Source organism: Coloeus monedula (assembly GCF_965178545.1).
Source record: "Coloeus monedula genome assembly, chromosome: 4".
Taxonomy (NCBI): domain Eukaryota; kingdom Metazoa; phylum Chordata; class Aves; order Passeriformes; family Corvidae; genus Coloeus; species Coloeus monedula.
In genome coordinates, this window is record NC_138784.1 from 63131164 (window position 1) to 63147629 (window position 16466).

General features: G+C 40.4%; 2 protein-coding genes across 4 annotated transcripts; one reads left to right on the forward strand and one right to left on the reverse strand.

The window, feature by feature from the left end:
- The first annotated feature begins 2736 nt into the window (after positions 1 to 2736).
- On the forward strand, positions 2737 to 4491 carry EFCAB10 (EF-hand calcium binding domain 10). Of its 3 annotated transcripts, none has more exons than XR_014226342.1 (5): positions 2737 to 2956; positions 3073 to 3237; positions 3514 to 3598; positions 3825 to 4020; positions 4124 to 4491. XR_014226342.1 is itself a non-coding variant. In XM_082280120.1 (5 exons), exons 1-4 carry the CDS (start codon positions 2857 to 2859, stop codon positions 4000 to 4002), a joined length of 393 nt encoding a protein of 130 aa, XP_082136246.1. In that variant the 5' UTR covers positions 2737 to 2856; the 3' UTR covers positions 4003 to 4020; positions 4124 to 4491. The 3 variants fall into 3 exon arrangements, 2 of the variants coding, with proteins under 2 accessions (XP_082136246.1, XP_082136247.1); XM_082280120.1 differs by having other exon boundaries at positions 3960 to 4020; XM_082280121.1 differs by lacking the exon at positions 3825 to 4020.
- A 661-nt stretch (positions 4492 to 5152) lies between these two features.
- RINT1 (RAD50 interactor 1) lies at positions 5153 to 16240 on the reverse strand. Its single transcript, XM_082279656.1, has 14 exons — positions 15974 to 16240; positions 14730 to 14925; positions 14332 to 14573; positions 13989 to 14162; positions 13762 to 13911; positions 12498 to 12654; positions 10561 to 10671; positions 10148 to 10373; positions 9414 to 9551; positions 8498 to 8697; positions 7084 to 7298; positions 6242 to 6422; positions 6040 to 6158; positions 5153 to 5438 (listed from the first exon to the last, which is right to left on the reverse strand). The coding sequence occupies exons 2-14, from the start codon at positions 14904 to 14906 to the stop codon at positions 5225 to 5227; spliced, it is 2304 nt and encodes a 767-aa protein (XP_082135782.1). The 5' UTR covers positions 14907 to 14925; positions 15974 to 16240; the 3' UTR covers positions 5153 to 5224.
- Positions 16241 to 16466: the final 226 nt, after the last annotated feature.

Genomic DNA, 16466 nt, shown 5'->3' on the forward strand with positions numbered 1-16466 from the left:
TGACCACATGATCTCCAGAGGACCATTCCAACTTAATTATTCTGATGATCTATACAGTAAAAACAACAAAAAAAAAGTGGTTCTGGCTGTTGACTTAATTAATACTCAGAAGCTCAGTATTTCTGTAGTTAAGCACTTTCCTCTGTAAATGTATAGTGTAAAATCCCCTGATGAGGAACTCACCTGTATCTTGGAAGTCCTTGGGGACACAGAGAGGGAAGGTGCAGTGGAACTTTTCCAAAGCAGGTATAGCAATGGCAGGACCTATCCCTACAGCTCACTGTTTCCCAGCGTCCATGGTGAGGAGCAGCAGAGGCAGGTAAAGCCTTAAGGGAGCTGCTCTCAGCAGCTGTGTGCACAGGAAGCCTATGACACACCATGGGATCTTTCCCAGATCATATTGCTCCTGTCTTTCCCACAGCCCAAGACTTCAGTCTTCTGACATTCACATTTGAAAGAATATGTCTATCTGCCTGTTTTCCCCTGCAAGACAAATGGTTGTTCTGGAACCAGCTGCATATCTGACCTGCAGTCCCTGTTTCTCTTCATGACAACTCTTAACAACTCACTGTAGTCTATTTAGTCCTATTAAATTAGATAAAAGGCTTAAATTACTAATGATATCCTGTAGAAGGCTCAGCTTCTGTCACAACAGGTATTAAGCCTTTTGAACAAATCCAATTTATATAACCAGGACACTTTAAACAGATGAAAATAATTTGGTCCTTCAGCTCTTTATTAAAACTCATTTAGTAGCATCTCTATAATGGAACCAGAATACTTTCAGATGTTTGTCAAATCCTGTTTTTCTCAGCCACCAGAAGTTCAATTTCTCCTATAGTAGCCCATTAGAGCTCCTTACAAATTATCCTGGACTATCATACTTTTAGGATTCATACATATAGCTGGTACTATCATTATATGAACTGAGGATAATAATTTATTACATAAATAATAAATACATTATTCATTATCAGAATATTTTTTCAAGTAAATAAATTGTGCTTCCTTAATAGTGAAATAGAATTTTAAAAAATACATTTCTAGTTATAAATCAATTGGGGTTTGCTCTGTTTAGTGTTTTTTTTAAACCATTCCTCAGGGAAACACATTTAAATCTGTAATTCCTGTGCTTATTCTTAAAATTTTAGCCTTAACGTGTATTTCATACTGGTTATCTTTGCTGACCACTAAAGGAGAAACATCCTTTGCCAAATGCTGGTTTCCTTGACCCAAACACTGACCTACCTATCAGTATTTCACTTGCTCCTTCTTTTCCTGTCAATCTTCCTATCCTTAGGTTCTCATTTTCAATAATGTATTTTCCATACCTTTATTTCTCCTCTGCTGACCATCTCTTCTCCTGTTTGTACTTCACATTTCAATCTACACTTCCTCCTATGACTCTTTTTTAGGAAAAAATTTTGCTAATGCTTTGCACACTCTGCAGAAAGGCATAAAAAGACAAATGCAGGAATGGATTGAGTAACTATGGGATGTTTCACTTAGGAAAAGGAGGTTTACATCACTGCCTGCAACTGTCACAGGAGGCAACTGTTAGAAACCTACAGCTCCTCTAGCCCTCATTGAGACTCAAAGCAGGTAGCATAGTCAGTTTAAAATACTGGAGCATACAGACAGCACATGGCTGTACAATCTCTGCAGCTTTGGATGCTGCCTTTCTCCCACTTTATCTAAGAAAAAATAAGTGAATTCTATTAATGTCTTAGATATTTTAGTTTTGGCAAATAGTTAAATATATTTAGTGCTACACTTTTCACAGGAATATTCTTCTTCTTTACTATATGCTCATTTATCATTGCCTGGTTTTATTTGATGGCAGATAGTTATATCTTTGTAGATTTCCTTAATTTTTTTTTAGTGGGTTGCTTTACTTGATTATCTTTCTCCTACTAATAATGGGTAGTACAGTCAAAATCTTCTTTGATGTCTCTTCTCTGTTTGCATAGGCTATGCTGCAAGGCTCAATAGTGGTTTTAAAATGTAAATTTAAAATGTTTACTCTCAGTTGCTGGCCACTGGTTTTGCACCTCGCACGGGTGTGGAACACTGGGAACATCCTGGCATCCCCGCACACCTCGGGGATGAGCCAGGACTGTACCTGGGGAGCGATGAGAAGTGAAGGTGGTACCGCCGGTGGAAGGAAACGTGACTGGAGGTGAGAACACAAAATCACAAAATCCTTAGGGTTGGGAGGGACCCCTGGAGATCATCCCGTCCAGGCATGCCAAGGCAGGGTCACCTGGAGCAGGTGACACAGGAACGCATCCAGGCGGGTTTCGAACGTCTCCAGAGAGGGAGGCTCCGCGACCGCCCTGGGCAGCGTGTTCCAGTGCTCTGCCACCCTCAACATAAAGAAGTTCCTCCTCATATTGAGGTGAAACTTCTTGCGTTTTGTTTTATGGCCATTGTTACCCGTCCTGTCGTTGGCACCATCGAAAAGAGTCTGGCACATCCTCTTGGCACCGGCCTTTGAGATAGTTATATATGCAGTGGGAGGGGACATCATTAGTCTTCTCCAGATTAACAGGCCCTCAACACCGGCATACGTGTTAAAACCTACCGCGTGTAATTTGCTTTCCCCACGAACCAACGCAGAGCCGGTGCCCTGCCGGGAGCGAGGTGTGTCTGTTCCGGTGCTAACGTGACGACTTCCAGGACAGTCAGTTTTCTCTTCCCGCTTCCTGCCCGCCTCAGCGGAGCGTCCCACGGCAGGAGCCGCTTGAGGGAGCGCCGGCCCCCCGTGTCCCGGTTCTCTGCGGGCTCCTCTGCTCGCCCTCCTCCCGCTGGTCCCGCGGGTCCCGGTGCCGCCTCACGCCGCCCCGGCACCGCGGGATGGCGGCGGGCGAGGAGCAGAGCCGCGAGTACCTGCGGAGGCACCGGCTGCCGGAGCTGCTGCACCGCCTCGGAGCGCTGCTGCTCTTCCACCGCCCCGGTGCGCACGGGCCCGGCCCCGCCGAGAGCGGGGAGGCCGCGGGGGCAACGGGGCTGCGCGGCCTTCGCTCCCCGGCTGAGGGCCCGGTGCCCGCGGGCAATCTGACCTCGTTGCAGAAAAGCCACGCGAGTTCCTGATCCAGGTGCTGGAGAGGGTAAAGGCTGGGAGACGAGCCGAGGGCGAGTACCCGTTCCTCATGGACGAGGCCAACGTGGACGCCATGTTCAGCCTGCTCGATGTCCTAGGCCAGGGCCACATCAGGCCAGCGCAGTACAGGGAAGGTGCGTCCACCTGCACCCCAGCGAACTGTTTGATTGCACAGAATTATTAAAATAGTTTCAAAGTTACCTATCTGTACACTTCAGAATTATCCACACACCTCCCCACACAACCTGGAACTTGGAAAGTTTAAAAAGTTACTTGTGGTTAAGTTTCCTATGTTTAAGTTACATGTTGTTAAGCTACACACGTTTACCTTTTGTTAGATCTAGGCACCTTTAAATTTAAATTTTTCTTTCCAAAGGCTTGCATAAGAAATTTTCTTTTGTTAACTTTAGCTCTTAAAACTTTGGGACTGAGCACTGAGGATTTGGAGCTAGATGATGATGTGAATATCACACGGGATGTATTCAAGGAAGGAATGTAAGTTTAATTGAAGTTGTGGGTGTTTTGGTTTTTTTGTGGGGTGCATATGCATAGGAGATACTTTACTGAGATTTGTCTTTTATTTACAAAGCTACATAATTAAAGGACTTGCTGGTTTAAGCTTGACTGTGTCACTTTGCATTGCAAAATTAAAAAAAGGTCAGTTATTTCCTGACCTTCTTGCCTTGCTGTGATTCAAACTCCATGCCCTCCACCACCTCAGTTCCAGGATCCTCTCGCAGGAGACCTCTCACAGTACCTGCCCCTCAGGTCAGAGTGAAGGTCACCAGGCAGCCCAGAGGTTAAAATACTGATCTGGAAATGTGGAACTGCGAGGCCCTGTTGTTTTCTTTGTCAGGGCTGGTACCACAGCTGGAGATGAAATAGGTTCGCAGTTCTAATAATTTCTCATAGTCAAGGTATGGTTCTGGGAGCAATTTTTAAGTAACTGTTGCAATCACTGAAAGGTACTGAACTAACTATCCTCCTTATCTAACTAGAGATTTTCTTTTTCTGTCTTAGGAAGAAAAAGATGCTGGAGAGCTGGTCTGTGTATTAGTTTGAGCACTGGTCTTCTATATATATTAAAAACAGACATCTTCCCCAGTTTTTCTTCTGGTTTGTCAGCTGTGAAGTCGATTTTAAGCAGTACTCTCTTTTTCTCATCTTCCCTGCCCTTCAGAGGAGCAATCAGCTGAAAAGGACAAATGACAAGAACTCATTCATGTCTAGCAGGCACTGGAGGGAGTATCATTAAGAACTGCTGTTCTTAATATAATTAAGATGGTTTAAAAAAAAAGTAGAGCTCTCTTATGCACATGAAATAGTATTTTGGAGTTTCCTCCTTCAGGTTACAGTTTACAGTAAAGGATTGTTACCTGTTGGCTCATTACCACTGAATAAAATTAAATTGATTTTTGGGCTTGTGCTGTGTTTTGGTTTTTGTTTGGTTGGGTTTTTTGTTTGTTTGTTTGCTTGCTTTTAAAGAAAAAACAACAAGTTATGACAAATGTCCACAGGTAAGGGTAGGTAGCACTTCCAACTGGTATTTTCAAACTTAGCACACACTATGCAATTTATAAGGAGAAACTTTTAAAAAAAATTAAGATATAGTCTCATATAGGAAAAAAAACCTTAATTTGTATGAAGAAAACAGTGACATATTCCTTCCTTCTGCATTGACTATATACATTTTAATACAGAACATCCATTACCTGGAATTTGGAGATGTAAAACATCTGTTTTTAACTGAAGGCTGACCAGTTCATAGGGACGAGTAGCCCACATTGTACAAAAATGCATTTACACTGTAAATACTACGTGTTCCTCAGAAAGATACAGCAAACACTGACAAAGCAGACTATTCATTAGAGATGAACACAGTTTCAGCTTCCAAATGCAATGGCAAGGTGGCCATGGAAAGATCTGCACAGTTCAACACCAAGGCAGTAGCATTTGGAATTTTTTTTTTTGAACTGTACAGAATAAGGCATAAGTTTAGATTAAAACAATCTCTCAGTATACAGAAATTAAAAAATAAGTACATTACAAGATATTTGCTTTGCGTTTGCTTGGAATAAATAATCTAGACCAAGTTATTAAACATTTCTGAAGAAGAAGTCTTTATTTTCCTGTATTTGGCCAACTAGCTCTCAAATTAAGAAGAATCTCAACATCCCTTTGAGCCAGTTTATAAAGTCCAAGTTCATTTAGTGCTGCTGTTGCAGATGGCTGGCTTGGCTTTGATGGTTCATTTTCTGAAGCTGACTGTAGGACATCCTTCAGAAGCAAGGCAGAGCCAATATTCAGGTTCAGGATAATGCAAGCTTCTTTTATGCTAGAGGAAAGGTTACATGGATTAATGTAAGCAGCACAAATTTAAGTATTAACAAAAAAACCTTCCATGCTCCATGTTGGTTTAAAAATATTCAGATTTCAGCCCCAATTAGCCAAGGAGTTTGATGCTGGACTCTTTAGGAGACTGTGGGCTAGTGAAAAAGACCAACCACAAAGAAAGTAGTGGCTTCTCATCCATGACAGCATCTAGACTGCTATACAAGGCAATCCTAAGAAGGAACATAGTTTATAGTCCTTCTTCTAACAATAAAGTTTGTTGTGTTGTAACTGTATCTTTAACTAGTTTCTTTGGCCCCAGTTTCAGAGCTTTGTGCTACTTAATATTCCTTCCACAAGTTAATCTATCTAGACATCCTGACTGCACAAAATACTCCAGGACACATGCCACAATCTGTTGCTGTTTGAGCACATGCCACAGAATCAACTTTCCTAGTTGAAAACATCAGAAGCATGAATGATCCATACATTTAAAGTGTGGATCAAAACTAACTGTGAAAAAATCTCGGTTTTAAGTAAAACACTTGTAATTCTCTGGACACTCACTTTTGAAATACGAATAGATCAGAAGCTTGCCTACTTACTGCTTGAAGTAGTTTTCTGGCCTCTTGCAGTAGTGTGAAAACAAGGGGAATAAATTCCGACTCATGTCAAACTGGAGTTGTGCTGCTCCTCCTTCATTGAAATGATTTGCCATAATGATCTACAAATACAAAGAGGGGCATCTGCTGTTTAAGCCAGTCCCTGACACCTACACAGCAATGCACAGGTCACACTGATACCCACTTCCTGATAGATGTACAGATCCACTTTCTCTGCAAGCATTTGCCAGAAAGTTTTGAACAGAGAGTGGCAGAGCTGCTGCTCCAGTTGTAGCAAACGGTCTCGCAGTGTCTGCAACATTGGGCATGCCGTGCTCGACAAAGACATCACTGCTTGCTCTGCTTGAGAGGGCAAAGACAACCACCTGAAAGAAACCATTGCACTGCAGTCATTAGAATGAAATAACTCATATTACAACAGCTGAAGCTAAAATTATCCTTAAAAAAAAATCTTACCCATTTACAATGTTTCAGAGGCAGTGCTTTCCCATTTCTAATCTGAAAGTTATCAGTCTAATGCTATGTTTGAATTTCATTTAATATTAAACTCATGCTTTAGTTATAAATCTCTGAACATGTCATTCTAGGGAATCCCATCTAATTGGGAAATCACTGAGTTCTATTCCTTTTAGGAAGTACTTCAGAAATTCTACTCAGGAGAAAATACTCAAGAAGCCCTAGGAGTCTGTGAAGCCAGAATAGTTGTGACAGGCCATTTTGCATAAAATCTTCAATACTACTTTGAAGAAAATAATTCCTGTTCAAAATAGAAAACTAGAACAATCCAGAATTTTTCCTAGGGTTTTTAGTAATACTTTCACTAATTGTGGAACTACTTTAGAAAACATATCATGACAACAGTCCTAAGGTAAGAATCAGGAGAATTTTCCAGAACTTATTACCCTGCAGCCTTCCTACTCAGGAAAAGAAATATTGCCTATTATTTATTCTTGCCTTTACTGACCTCAATATTTTTAACACGAAACAATACTGTAATATGGGAAGAGATTAAACAAACAGAATCACCTCTCTTTTTTGTAGAGCTTTGCAGCATCTTTGACCTCTCTGAAGACATGATCTACTTGTCGTGTCAGCATGTCGTGCTTCAGGCGCTCCAGGAGGTTGATCATGTCATCAAAGACCGAGCTCTCCATGGATGCCAGCTGTCCCAGCTGGAGCTGGCTCACGGTGTCACTTTCTGCACGAACCTCCAGCTCAGCCTGCTGCAGCTGCAAGAAGAACTAGGCAAACAAAACCAGAGAGGAACACCACAAAAAATGGTTATCCCTTGAACTTTTCAGTGGTACTTTGTTAGGCACAGCTCTAGAAAAGCCTCTCCTGGCACATTTATAAAATTAAAAACTTAAGATTTTGAAAACATTTTCTTATCTTTCCCTGTGGTCCTGACTTAGTCAAAAACAAAACATGGTGGTTTAATTCTAGTGATGGAACTGATACAGGTTTCAGATACAACAACAGATAGGTAAAGGGAACAGATCTAAAGAAATACTGAAAAGATATTTTAAGATTGCCAGCAGCATGCTTTTAAAAAACCCTACCTTGACCTCTTTAAGATTTGCAAAAGTAAACTTGAATTGTAATTCTTAGCAATGATTATTCATTGAATCATAAATTTACTGTGCTGACAACAGCAAGAAAATGAATTGAGTTTAACAAGTTTAATGTGACATTGTGGTAACAGCTTATTGGTTTTTCTTTTAAGCAGATCAAGACACTGTAGTAGATGCAGTTACACAACATGAAGGCTGCTGTCATATCACAGCAAGATCATCCCCTGCTAGAGCCACAGCTTCCTGTGAAGACAGTAAGAATTTGGAGGCTGCCCACAGCACACACAATACCTTATTCTGCACACTCTGTGTGTAACAGGTTTTTTGACCATTAGCACCAATATCCATAGAAAAGCTGGAATTCTGCACTAGGCCGTGCTGCCACCAGGCTGTTGTATAGCAGTCACTGATTCCCAGTCATCAGGGTGGCCTTTGTGGGCCACAGCTGAACCGTGTTGCAACACAGATAACCCACACTGGATCTAAGCTCTCCTGCCAAGGGAGGAGTTCAAGGACCAGGCAAAGGCTGCTGCTCTGGTTCAGAGATCTCCAAAATCAATTCACTTTTTTTTTTACAATAAAACACATGTAAAAGAGACTACTTTTTTTTGGTCTCTTCAGATTATTCCATTTTGCAGGCTCTCTCTGCATTTCCCTAGAAAGTTTATAATTAGCAGCTTAGACCTCAATAACCTGTCCTTATTTATACATCTTTTACTAAATCTGAATTTATATCTCATTTTACTTTTTCAGTAATTCATTCTCCTGAATATACCTAAAAAGTGCTGAAAATAAAATGTTTGTTACGAAACAAACATCCAAAGTCCATTTTAAAATCTCTTTTTTCCTACAGAAGAATAATTACTTACTACATTGTCAGCCCAGTCTGCCAACACTGTTGCTATATAATTAACAGCATTAAGGATTGCACAGTATCGGAATCCTAAGGAAGCTCTTGTCTCCTCCTTCATTACTTGAGTTAATCGTATCCTGAAATCATCAACTAACTCCTTCTGTAGGCCTAGGAACTGTAGTTTTCTGGAAGCTGTTGGAAGATTCTTATACCTGTCTGGAAAGACATTAATTAAATGTTTTTAGGCTTTTCAAACTAAATAAAAACTTTTCAAAAAGAAACATTACAGGCATCTTATTGTACCACCTTACGCCTATGAGAACATCATATAGTCAATATTTAAATGTCAGTATTTAAAACAGCTGATATATCAATGATTTCAGGGAAACTGCTCATGCAAAAGCTAAACATGCAAAGAAACTACTTCCTTCCCCCTCCTGATTCCATGAGCAGTTTGTATTCTAACACTTGAAGCAATGTGTGGTTATACCACACCCTCCAATGTCACAAGAGAAAGCAAGCCACGGAAGAAGCAATTTAGTGTCTCCTGAAAACATACCTGCTCTTATGTTCTGTTGCAAAAAGGGAGAAGTTATTTAATAGCTTCTGAATTGTTACAGATTCAAAATGAGTGTCAGGATTTATTAAAGAATTGCAACAAATTATGTTCTGCCAAGCGAGAAAAAATATGGTAAATATCACGTGGACTTTTAATTATTATTTTGTAAACATGTCACTAGCTCAAGATTATTCATGTGTTAGTGTCCAAAATACAAAACAAACAGGATGCTTTTATTAAACTGCAAACACCACAACTTTGCAACATTATTTGGTGACTGCTGCTGACAATAAATATTTACTAAAGAAATATGTTAGCTGAAGGTTTTTTACTACTCATTACAAACAAGAGCAATGCCCATAGATACAATTACCTGTTATAACTAACAAGAGAGTCATAAAAGTTTCAGCACAGTCTGGAACTTTCATTTCATCTACATCAGTGATATCTTCATACTGTGATATCCATGCAGCCTCTGATGAAAGCATAGAGTCCATTTTCTGAAGAGCAACTGAGATGCACAAAACTTTTAAGTTTTGAATTTAAAAAAATTCCAACAAAAACCCCTCTAAAATATATTAACATAAAAGCCTTACCTTTACTAAGTTAAATATTGCATTTTCAGGTTATAAAAACTACTGACAACTCATTTCATACAAAACCAGCTTCAATGTATCTGCATTTACAACACTATTAACAGAGTTAAATGTCAGAATTGATTGGGGGGTTGGTTTTGTTTTGGTTTTTTTTTGGTAATAGTTGCCTTGCTCCTTTCCAATATATTTCTTCTTCATTTCTCAAAAACTAGTAACTCTCCCTTATTTCAATTTAATGTCCCTCTCTGTTTGCACACACCTAACATTTGTCTAAAAATAAGCCTACCTGATAACATAAAGCTTAGGGGCAAGAGTCCTACAAAATACAGAAGCACTGTTGAAACCTAATCAATTTTTATTCAGAATAATTACAGAGCATAAAAATACATATGCTTTTGGCAGTAGCCCTGTCCAAGTGACTTATCCTACTTGAGAAGGGTAGCTGTGTAAGCAGACACATACTTTCTGATTGTGCAATATAAAGGCCAACAAAATCCACTGGAAGTCTTACATTTTTTTTCCACTGTTAGCCACCTTTGGAAGCAGGATTCTTCTGACAGAATATGCATGCAACTGGGAAAGCTGCTGAGATAACCATGAATGCTGTACAACTCTCTCTCAAACAGAAGTACCTCATCCACAAGGTGACAAAAGAGTGCATCATCATACAACAGGCAGGGAATATCAGCAGCCAACTTCTCCAAAATCAGCATTACTAGAGCACGAGAGAATTCAAGCTTTGGAAAGGAAAAAAGTCATTGTCAGAGATAGGAAATACTGACACATGCAAACATGTACACAACCAACTGCTACTAGACTAAGTCTCACCACATACAGATTCCAGTGGAAATGGGCTTACACACATATCTATCGAAGTTGACTTAGTTATTATATTCGCATTTAAAAAACCATTTAATTGCTTACCCCAGCATTCACTGAAGATCCTGCCTTTTCCAGTATTGGCTGGATTTTGTCATCAAGAAACTTGGAATGATTTCCAATCCACATAAGTACTTGTGTTAAATACCACTCAGGCTTATTTAAAAAAGAAAAAAAATTATTAAATGCATCCAAACAACATTTATTCAAGTGCTATTAGTATTTTAGGACAAATTTCTAAAAATACTGCTCTCTTTCCCTGCCTTCTCTTGATCTCAGGTCACACAAGTCTTTCACTGTTTTACTTAGCTTTCATTTATATAAAAGCATTATCGGAAAAATATTTCTGGATTTTCATTGTCTTAAATGGACCAAATATTGTTTCTCAAGCAAAAGCTCCATTTTTATTTCCCCTTTCTCTACTGCTTTCTCAGTCAGGAGAGCCTTGTTTCTGCTTCATATACTTCTGTTCTCCCATGTGGCCTTTATTTCTTGGTACATCAAAAAGGATGCTCTCCTGAAAAAAGCTCTGCTCTTACTGTTATTGTACCTAACCTCAGCCCCACCCTCCCCCTAGAAGTGGGGAATCTATCACCTTCTCATTTCATGTTTTAATGCCTTTAAGCTTTTTCAGTTTCCACAAAAATTCCACGGGCTGCAGGTTTTGATGAATGCTTACTTCAGTGTTAGTGCAACTGGAAGCAGTTCCCATTTTCTTCATTCCCAACAGCCAAGTGAGTGCTGAGGTGCACTCACATTTTTTGTGTCTGTTTCTCACCTCTGTATTCATTTTCATTTGTGTCATTAATTTTAGCATGCTTGGGTTGTTGGGTTTAACACTCCTTCCCCAACTGGGCAGGGTCATTGTGAACTCTGACCCTCTCCTCTGAAATACCTGTAACCCTGTCCAGGTTGCTGTCTTTCAAGTATTTTACATTGGTATTTTCTTTATTGCATTATCCAAGTAATTACTAAAAAAAAAAAAAAAAACAACAACAAAATCCCAACCCAACAAACCCAACCCAAATTTCAGCAAGGCCCTGTTGAAATACCTTTCTGATCTGACACTAGATTACCTGTAACCTTTTCTTGACAAGTTCTTATTTTTAAAATAGTTGTTCACCTATTGTTGTTTGCAAATTTTAGGTCTTGAACATATTTCTTCCATTTGCTTTTTAAGTAATTTTGTTCATATCTAAAACACCTCTTTCCCACTAACATACACAACAGTATTTTTAAAAGCTCTGTAGTAACATCTATCAAGATTGCAAATGTATTTAGATTTACACAAGATGGTGATCACAAGCAGATTTGTGCAACTGGACAGTTATAAAACAGGTCCCAAACTTTGCTCCAGATCTATTACGGTGGCATTAATGCAATGAAACCCATTCCAACAGTAATTCTCAGAGAAAAATCCTCTGTATTTGAAGGCAATTCACACAAAAAGTGAGTCAGTTTCCAACTGGTAAACTCGGCATCTCTTGTTTTATGTCAATCAAAAAATTCAACCCATTAAAAAAAATTATTATTTAACAGTGCCTTTAGACTAATGACATTTCATATCCTACCTGCAGAATCCAACATTTTCAGTTACATGAAGGCAAAACACAATACCAAAACTCAAAGTCACAGCCTTTGAGCTCAAGAAATAGAGAGCAGTGCAAAACCATTTGCAACAAGACACAGGAAATTAATCAAAACTTGTGAACTGATGGGAGTCCGTCTGAGATTGTAATAATGCTTTATTTAGAAGGATCTGGGCAAGGGAAAAACATTGCCTCGCCCAGAGAAAACGCCTGTGCCTCTGGCAGGTCTCGAAGTGCTATCTCGATGTCTCTCCACACTTAGGTAGGCACAAGAACCACACAATTTTGAAGAATCCTAATTCTGGAAAGTGTGAAAGCTATACAATTTAAACACAGCAATCTAACTGTTGATTGCAAAACCATTTAGAAATGTCAAACCATTTTCTCCCATACCTTGTTTAGAACATTGGTTTGTTTATTTCCAGTGAAATGATACTTGAATCTTTTCTGAAGAGGATTCAGCATGATCTGTATCGGGAGGACAACTGGTGGTGAAGGGGGTAAAGGGTACTTCTCCGGCAATTGTTTAGGTTTGGTTAACAGCTCATCTCTAAGTTTGACAGTCAAGGATGGACTTAAGTGTTGAATTACCCCAACATCATCATTTCAATAGAATGTGCTTATAAAAATGAACACTGCTTAGTTCGACACCATTGACTGAAGGCAGTATTATGAAAACAGTGAAATTCCTCAAATGTAAAAGATATTTCAAAATATTCCACTTTATGTAAAATTTAATATAACTCAGGCCTTTAGGGATTATTTATTCAATGACAATACAAGTCCCTTAAGTCAGTTTAATTTGGGAAACTTTTAAGAATCCAGCAAACCACCATTGTCAGAAACCAACACAGTGGCTGTCCAAGAGACACACTTATTCATATTTGTTAAAGGAGGATAAAGACTCCTGGGATTAATAAACATAACACATGATTTCCCGTTTTCATGTAATGGATTTAAGTGAGCCACTCTGCCAAACCAAAATTGTTACCAACTCAGGGTTGTGGACAATGGCCTTGCATCTTTCTACTACATGATAAAAGGGAAAAAAAAAAAAAAAAAGGCAGCCACAGTCTCACACACACAAAAAAGGCTTAGTTGAGCTTTAATTTTAACTAATTTTTGTGAATTATTTAATTCACAAAAATCAGGGACAGATTGAGCAGCAGTGCCTTCTGAACAACCTCAAAGTCTCCTTCCAAGACATGTATCTTTACTTTTCCCTCTTTTCCTTCTGCAGTGGGACATATTAAAGTGATTAAAGCTGATTTCACAAAAGGCTATAAAACAAAAAGCATTAACTGTGTGTAATGAAACACACATCACCATTTTTTAATTAACATGCACGGGTAATGATACCAAGCAGGGTAAGGCCTGATCCTCATGCAACTGAACTGCCAGCTACCATGAGCACTGGATCTGATGACTTGGAGTGAAAATGTTGCTACTGCCAAAAAGGACAAATTTGGCAATTGGCACTTTCTAAATGACAAAAAAACCCAAAGAAAAACCCCCACAACATTCTAATGTTAATACAAAGTAACATAAATTATCTTCCATCTTTAGGGAGAACAAAATTTTAAATAATTCTCCTTGAGAATGGGCATCTGTCACAGTTTTTACCCCTGCTAAAATACACAACAATTTAAAAGGATACGAGGTTTGCAGTTTCAGAAGCTGACAGAACAGCATCTCCAAGTTGTTGTACACATCAGGAGCGTTGGCTGGTGCAGCAAGGCCAAATGCCTGGGACTGAGGTGGTCCCACAAAGGGCCAGCGGAGCTGCACCAGCACCTCCTCAAAGTCACTGCAACACAAAGTAAGCACTTGGACATGAACTTACAGTACAACGTGAAGATGAAGGAGTCACAGTAACTCTCTCACCTCGTCAATTTGTCCTTAAGGATTTTATGCCAGAATTTAACAGTGGATCTCACAAAAGCAAGAAGATGAGAACAAGATGACTCCTGAAGTTTAATATCCAGTTCTGCCATGCATGCTAGAGTACTGGCTGCCTCCGGAACATTGTTGGTCATCAGATACTGCTGAATGCTATCACTATAAAACACAGAGAAGTCAAGGCCAAATATTCATTAATGATAACAGAAAATAATCACTTGTATATTGAAAAGTAAAGACAAAACTTTCTTGCATTTAAAATACTTTAATAATGGGATAAACCAGGTTACCAGTCTCAGAACATATATACAGTACTCAGGAACTCTACCTCAGCTCTTCTATGCAACAAATCCATTTGAGGTAGGCCAGGTGTCGCTCGAGCTCTTCTACTTGACCAATCACTACATCGAGATCCTCCATCCATGGCTGAGCTTTCAGCAAGTGGCTATTGATGGACTCAGACAGAACAGTTTCTTCCTCTAGAAGCTGACTCAGAGACTTTTTGGAATCTTCTGCTTTCTTTAAGGCATTCTGAATTCTTTTAGGGACTTCCGATGAAACTGTAGGTACCTGCATTGACAGAGAAGTATTAGGGCAGACATAAAAACACTGCACTGTGTAGAGCAGTACCATTGAGATACCGATACATTTCATTTAGTTTCATATTCTTAATCAGTCATGCAGCATGTTCAGAAGAAGAAAAAAACAAAATAGAAAGATGCTTACCTGTTCTTCTAACTGCTTTTTGTTTTCAGATAGCTTTTCAATCAGGCTGTCTAGCTTCCCCAGAGAATCATAGTCATTTCCAAGTTCTCTTTCCAGAAATTCAGAAACATAGTATGGAATATCACAGTGATCTAGATCTCTAGTGACTTCTTTCTCTCTAACAGCAATGCTTGCCATGTTTTCTTTCTCTGCAATACTGAGTATATAATTTCTAATTAGCCCACAGTAAGCACAAACAAATATTACCTATTGAGGAACAAAACTCCATGAAAAGCTGACAGTTCAATACAAACAGAGACTTAAATACCACATTCATGAATTATATCGCTTTAAGTGAGACAATTTGCTGGCTTAAGTCTTATCTGAGACCTGATAAAACCTTGCTTACATATCCAACTGGTGATTTATTATATATTAACTACTTAAGAGAAATACATCTGGATAATTCTTCCTTGCCCAAAAGCATTAATTTTATTACTATTAGTCCAATAGATACGTAGTTCATGCATATATAATATAGAAAACTTAATGAAAACTACAAAAAAAGTATTTTTGTTAAATGCAATGGAAGATAATGTTCCACTTTACCTTTTCACAAGTTTAGGATATTTCAGATACCAACTCATGTCTGATGTGTTACTAGCAAAGTATCCATGTGGGCCTTACAATGATTTGGAAAGTAAATGCATCACTAAAATATTTACTAAAAAAACCCACACGGTATAGCATAAAAGACACTTGCTGATCTACATAATTGGCAGCATCTAGAGAAAACCTGACATTGAGAGGATGTTCACAGTGAAACAAAAAAGGCAACAATGACAAGTGTTTGGCTAGTTCAATCCTCAATTTCTTAGTATCACTTTCAAAACAGTATTAAAAAATAAAAACCTATACACTTACACTTTATCTGCTACAAACTTTAATTAAGCTAATCCCCCCTATTAAACTGACTACAGGAGTGAGAAAGTGGTGCAGTTGATGAGCCAGAGTTGCAGAGGCAATAGAGAGCACCAGGAAGAACAAACTGGGTGACCAAGGGTGCTGCAGAGGAAGACGCGAATAAAGAAAACAGAATAGTAAAACTGCAGCAATATAGACATAATACGGCAGGAAAAAACTAGCCAAGCGGTGCTCTTTTCATACTTAGAGGAAAGGATCAGGTTACAGGAGAGAGGAACAGGAGGAGTCTGGGCGCATCCCTTCCAGCAGCTGCCAGCTCAGCCCCGCGGCTCAGCACCCACCTCGGCCTGAGGGCCGGACCCTTCCAAGCGCCGGCTGAAGGCTCTGCGGGCTCCGGGAGGCTGCGGGCGAGGCGCCGCCGACCACGGCCTGAGCTGGGAGGCCAGGCAGCTCCTTAGCCCGGCGGCAGCTCGGCGAGCCCTTCCTTCCCCGCCACGGGTGCCGACCGACGAGCCGCCGATTCCCCTCGCAGGATGGTGCCGAGGGAACGGGAAGACCGCGGGTGCCGCCGCCCAAAGCCCTCAGGGCACTCCCCGCGGGTCCCCGCGGCCGCAGCACCGCCCCCGCCGCGTCAGCGGCGCCGCGGATGACAGAGCGCAGGGCGCAGGCGCGGCGCCGCTCGGCGGCCCCGGTCCCCGCCGGCTCGGGGGCTGTGCCCGCCCCGTGCTCCGGGGGACACGGCTCGGGCAGAGCCGCGGCCCGCCGGCTCGGGGGCTGTGCCCGCCCCGTGCTCCGGGGGACACGGCCCGGGCAGAGCCGCGGCCCGCCGGCTCG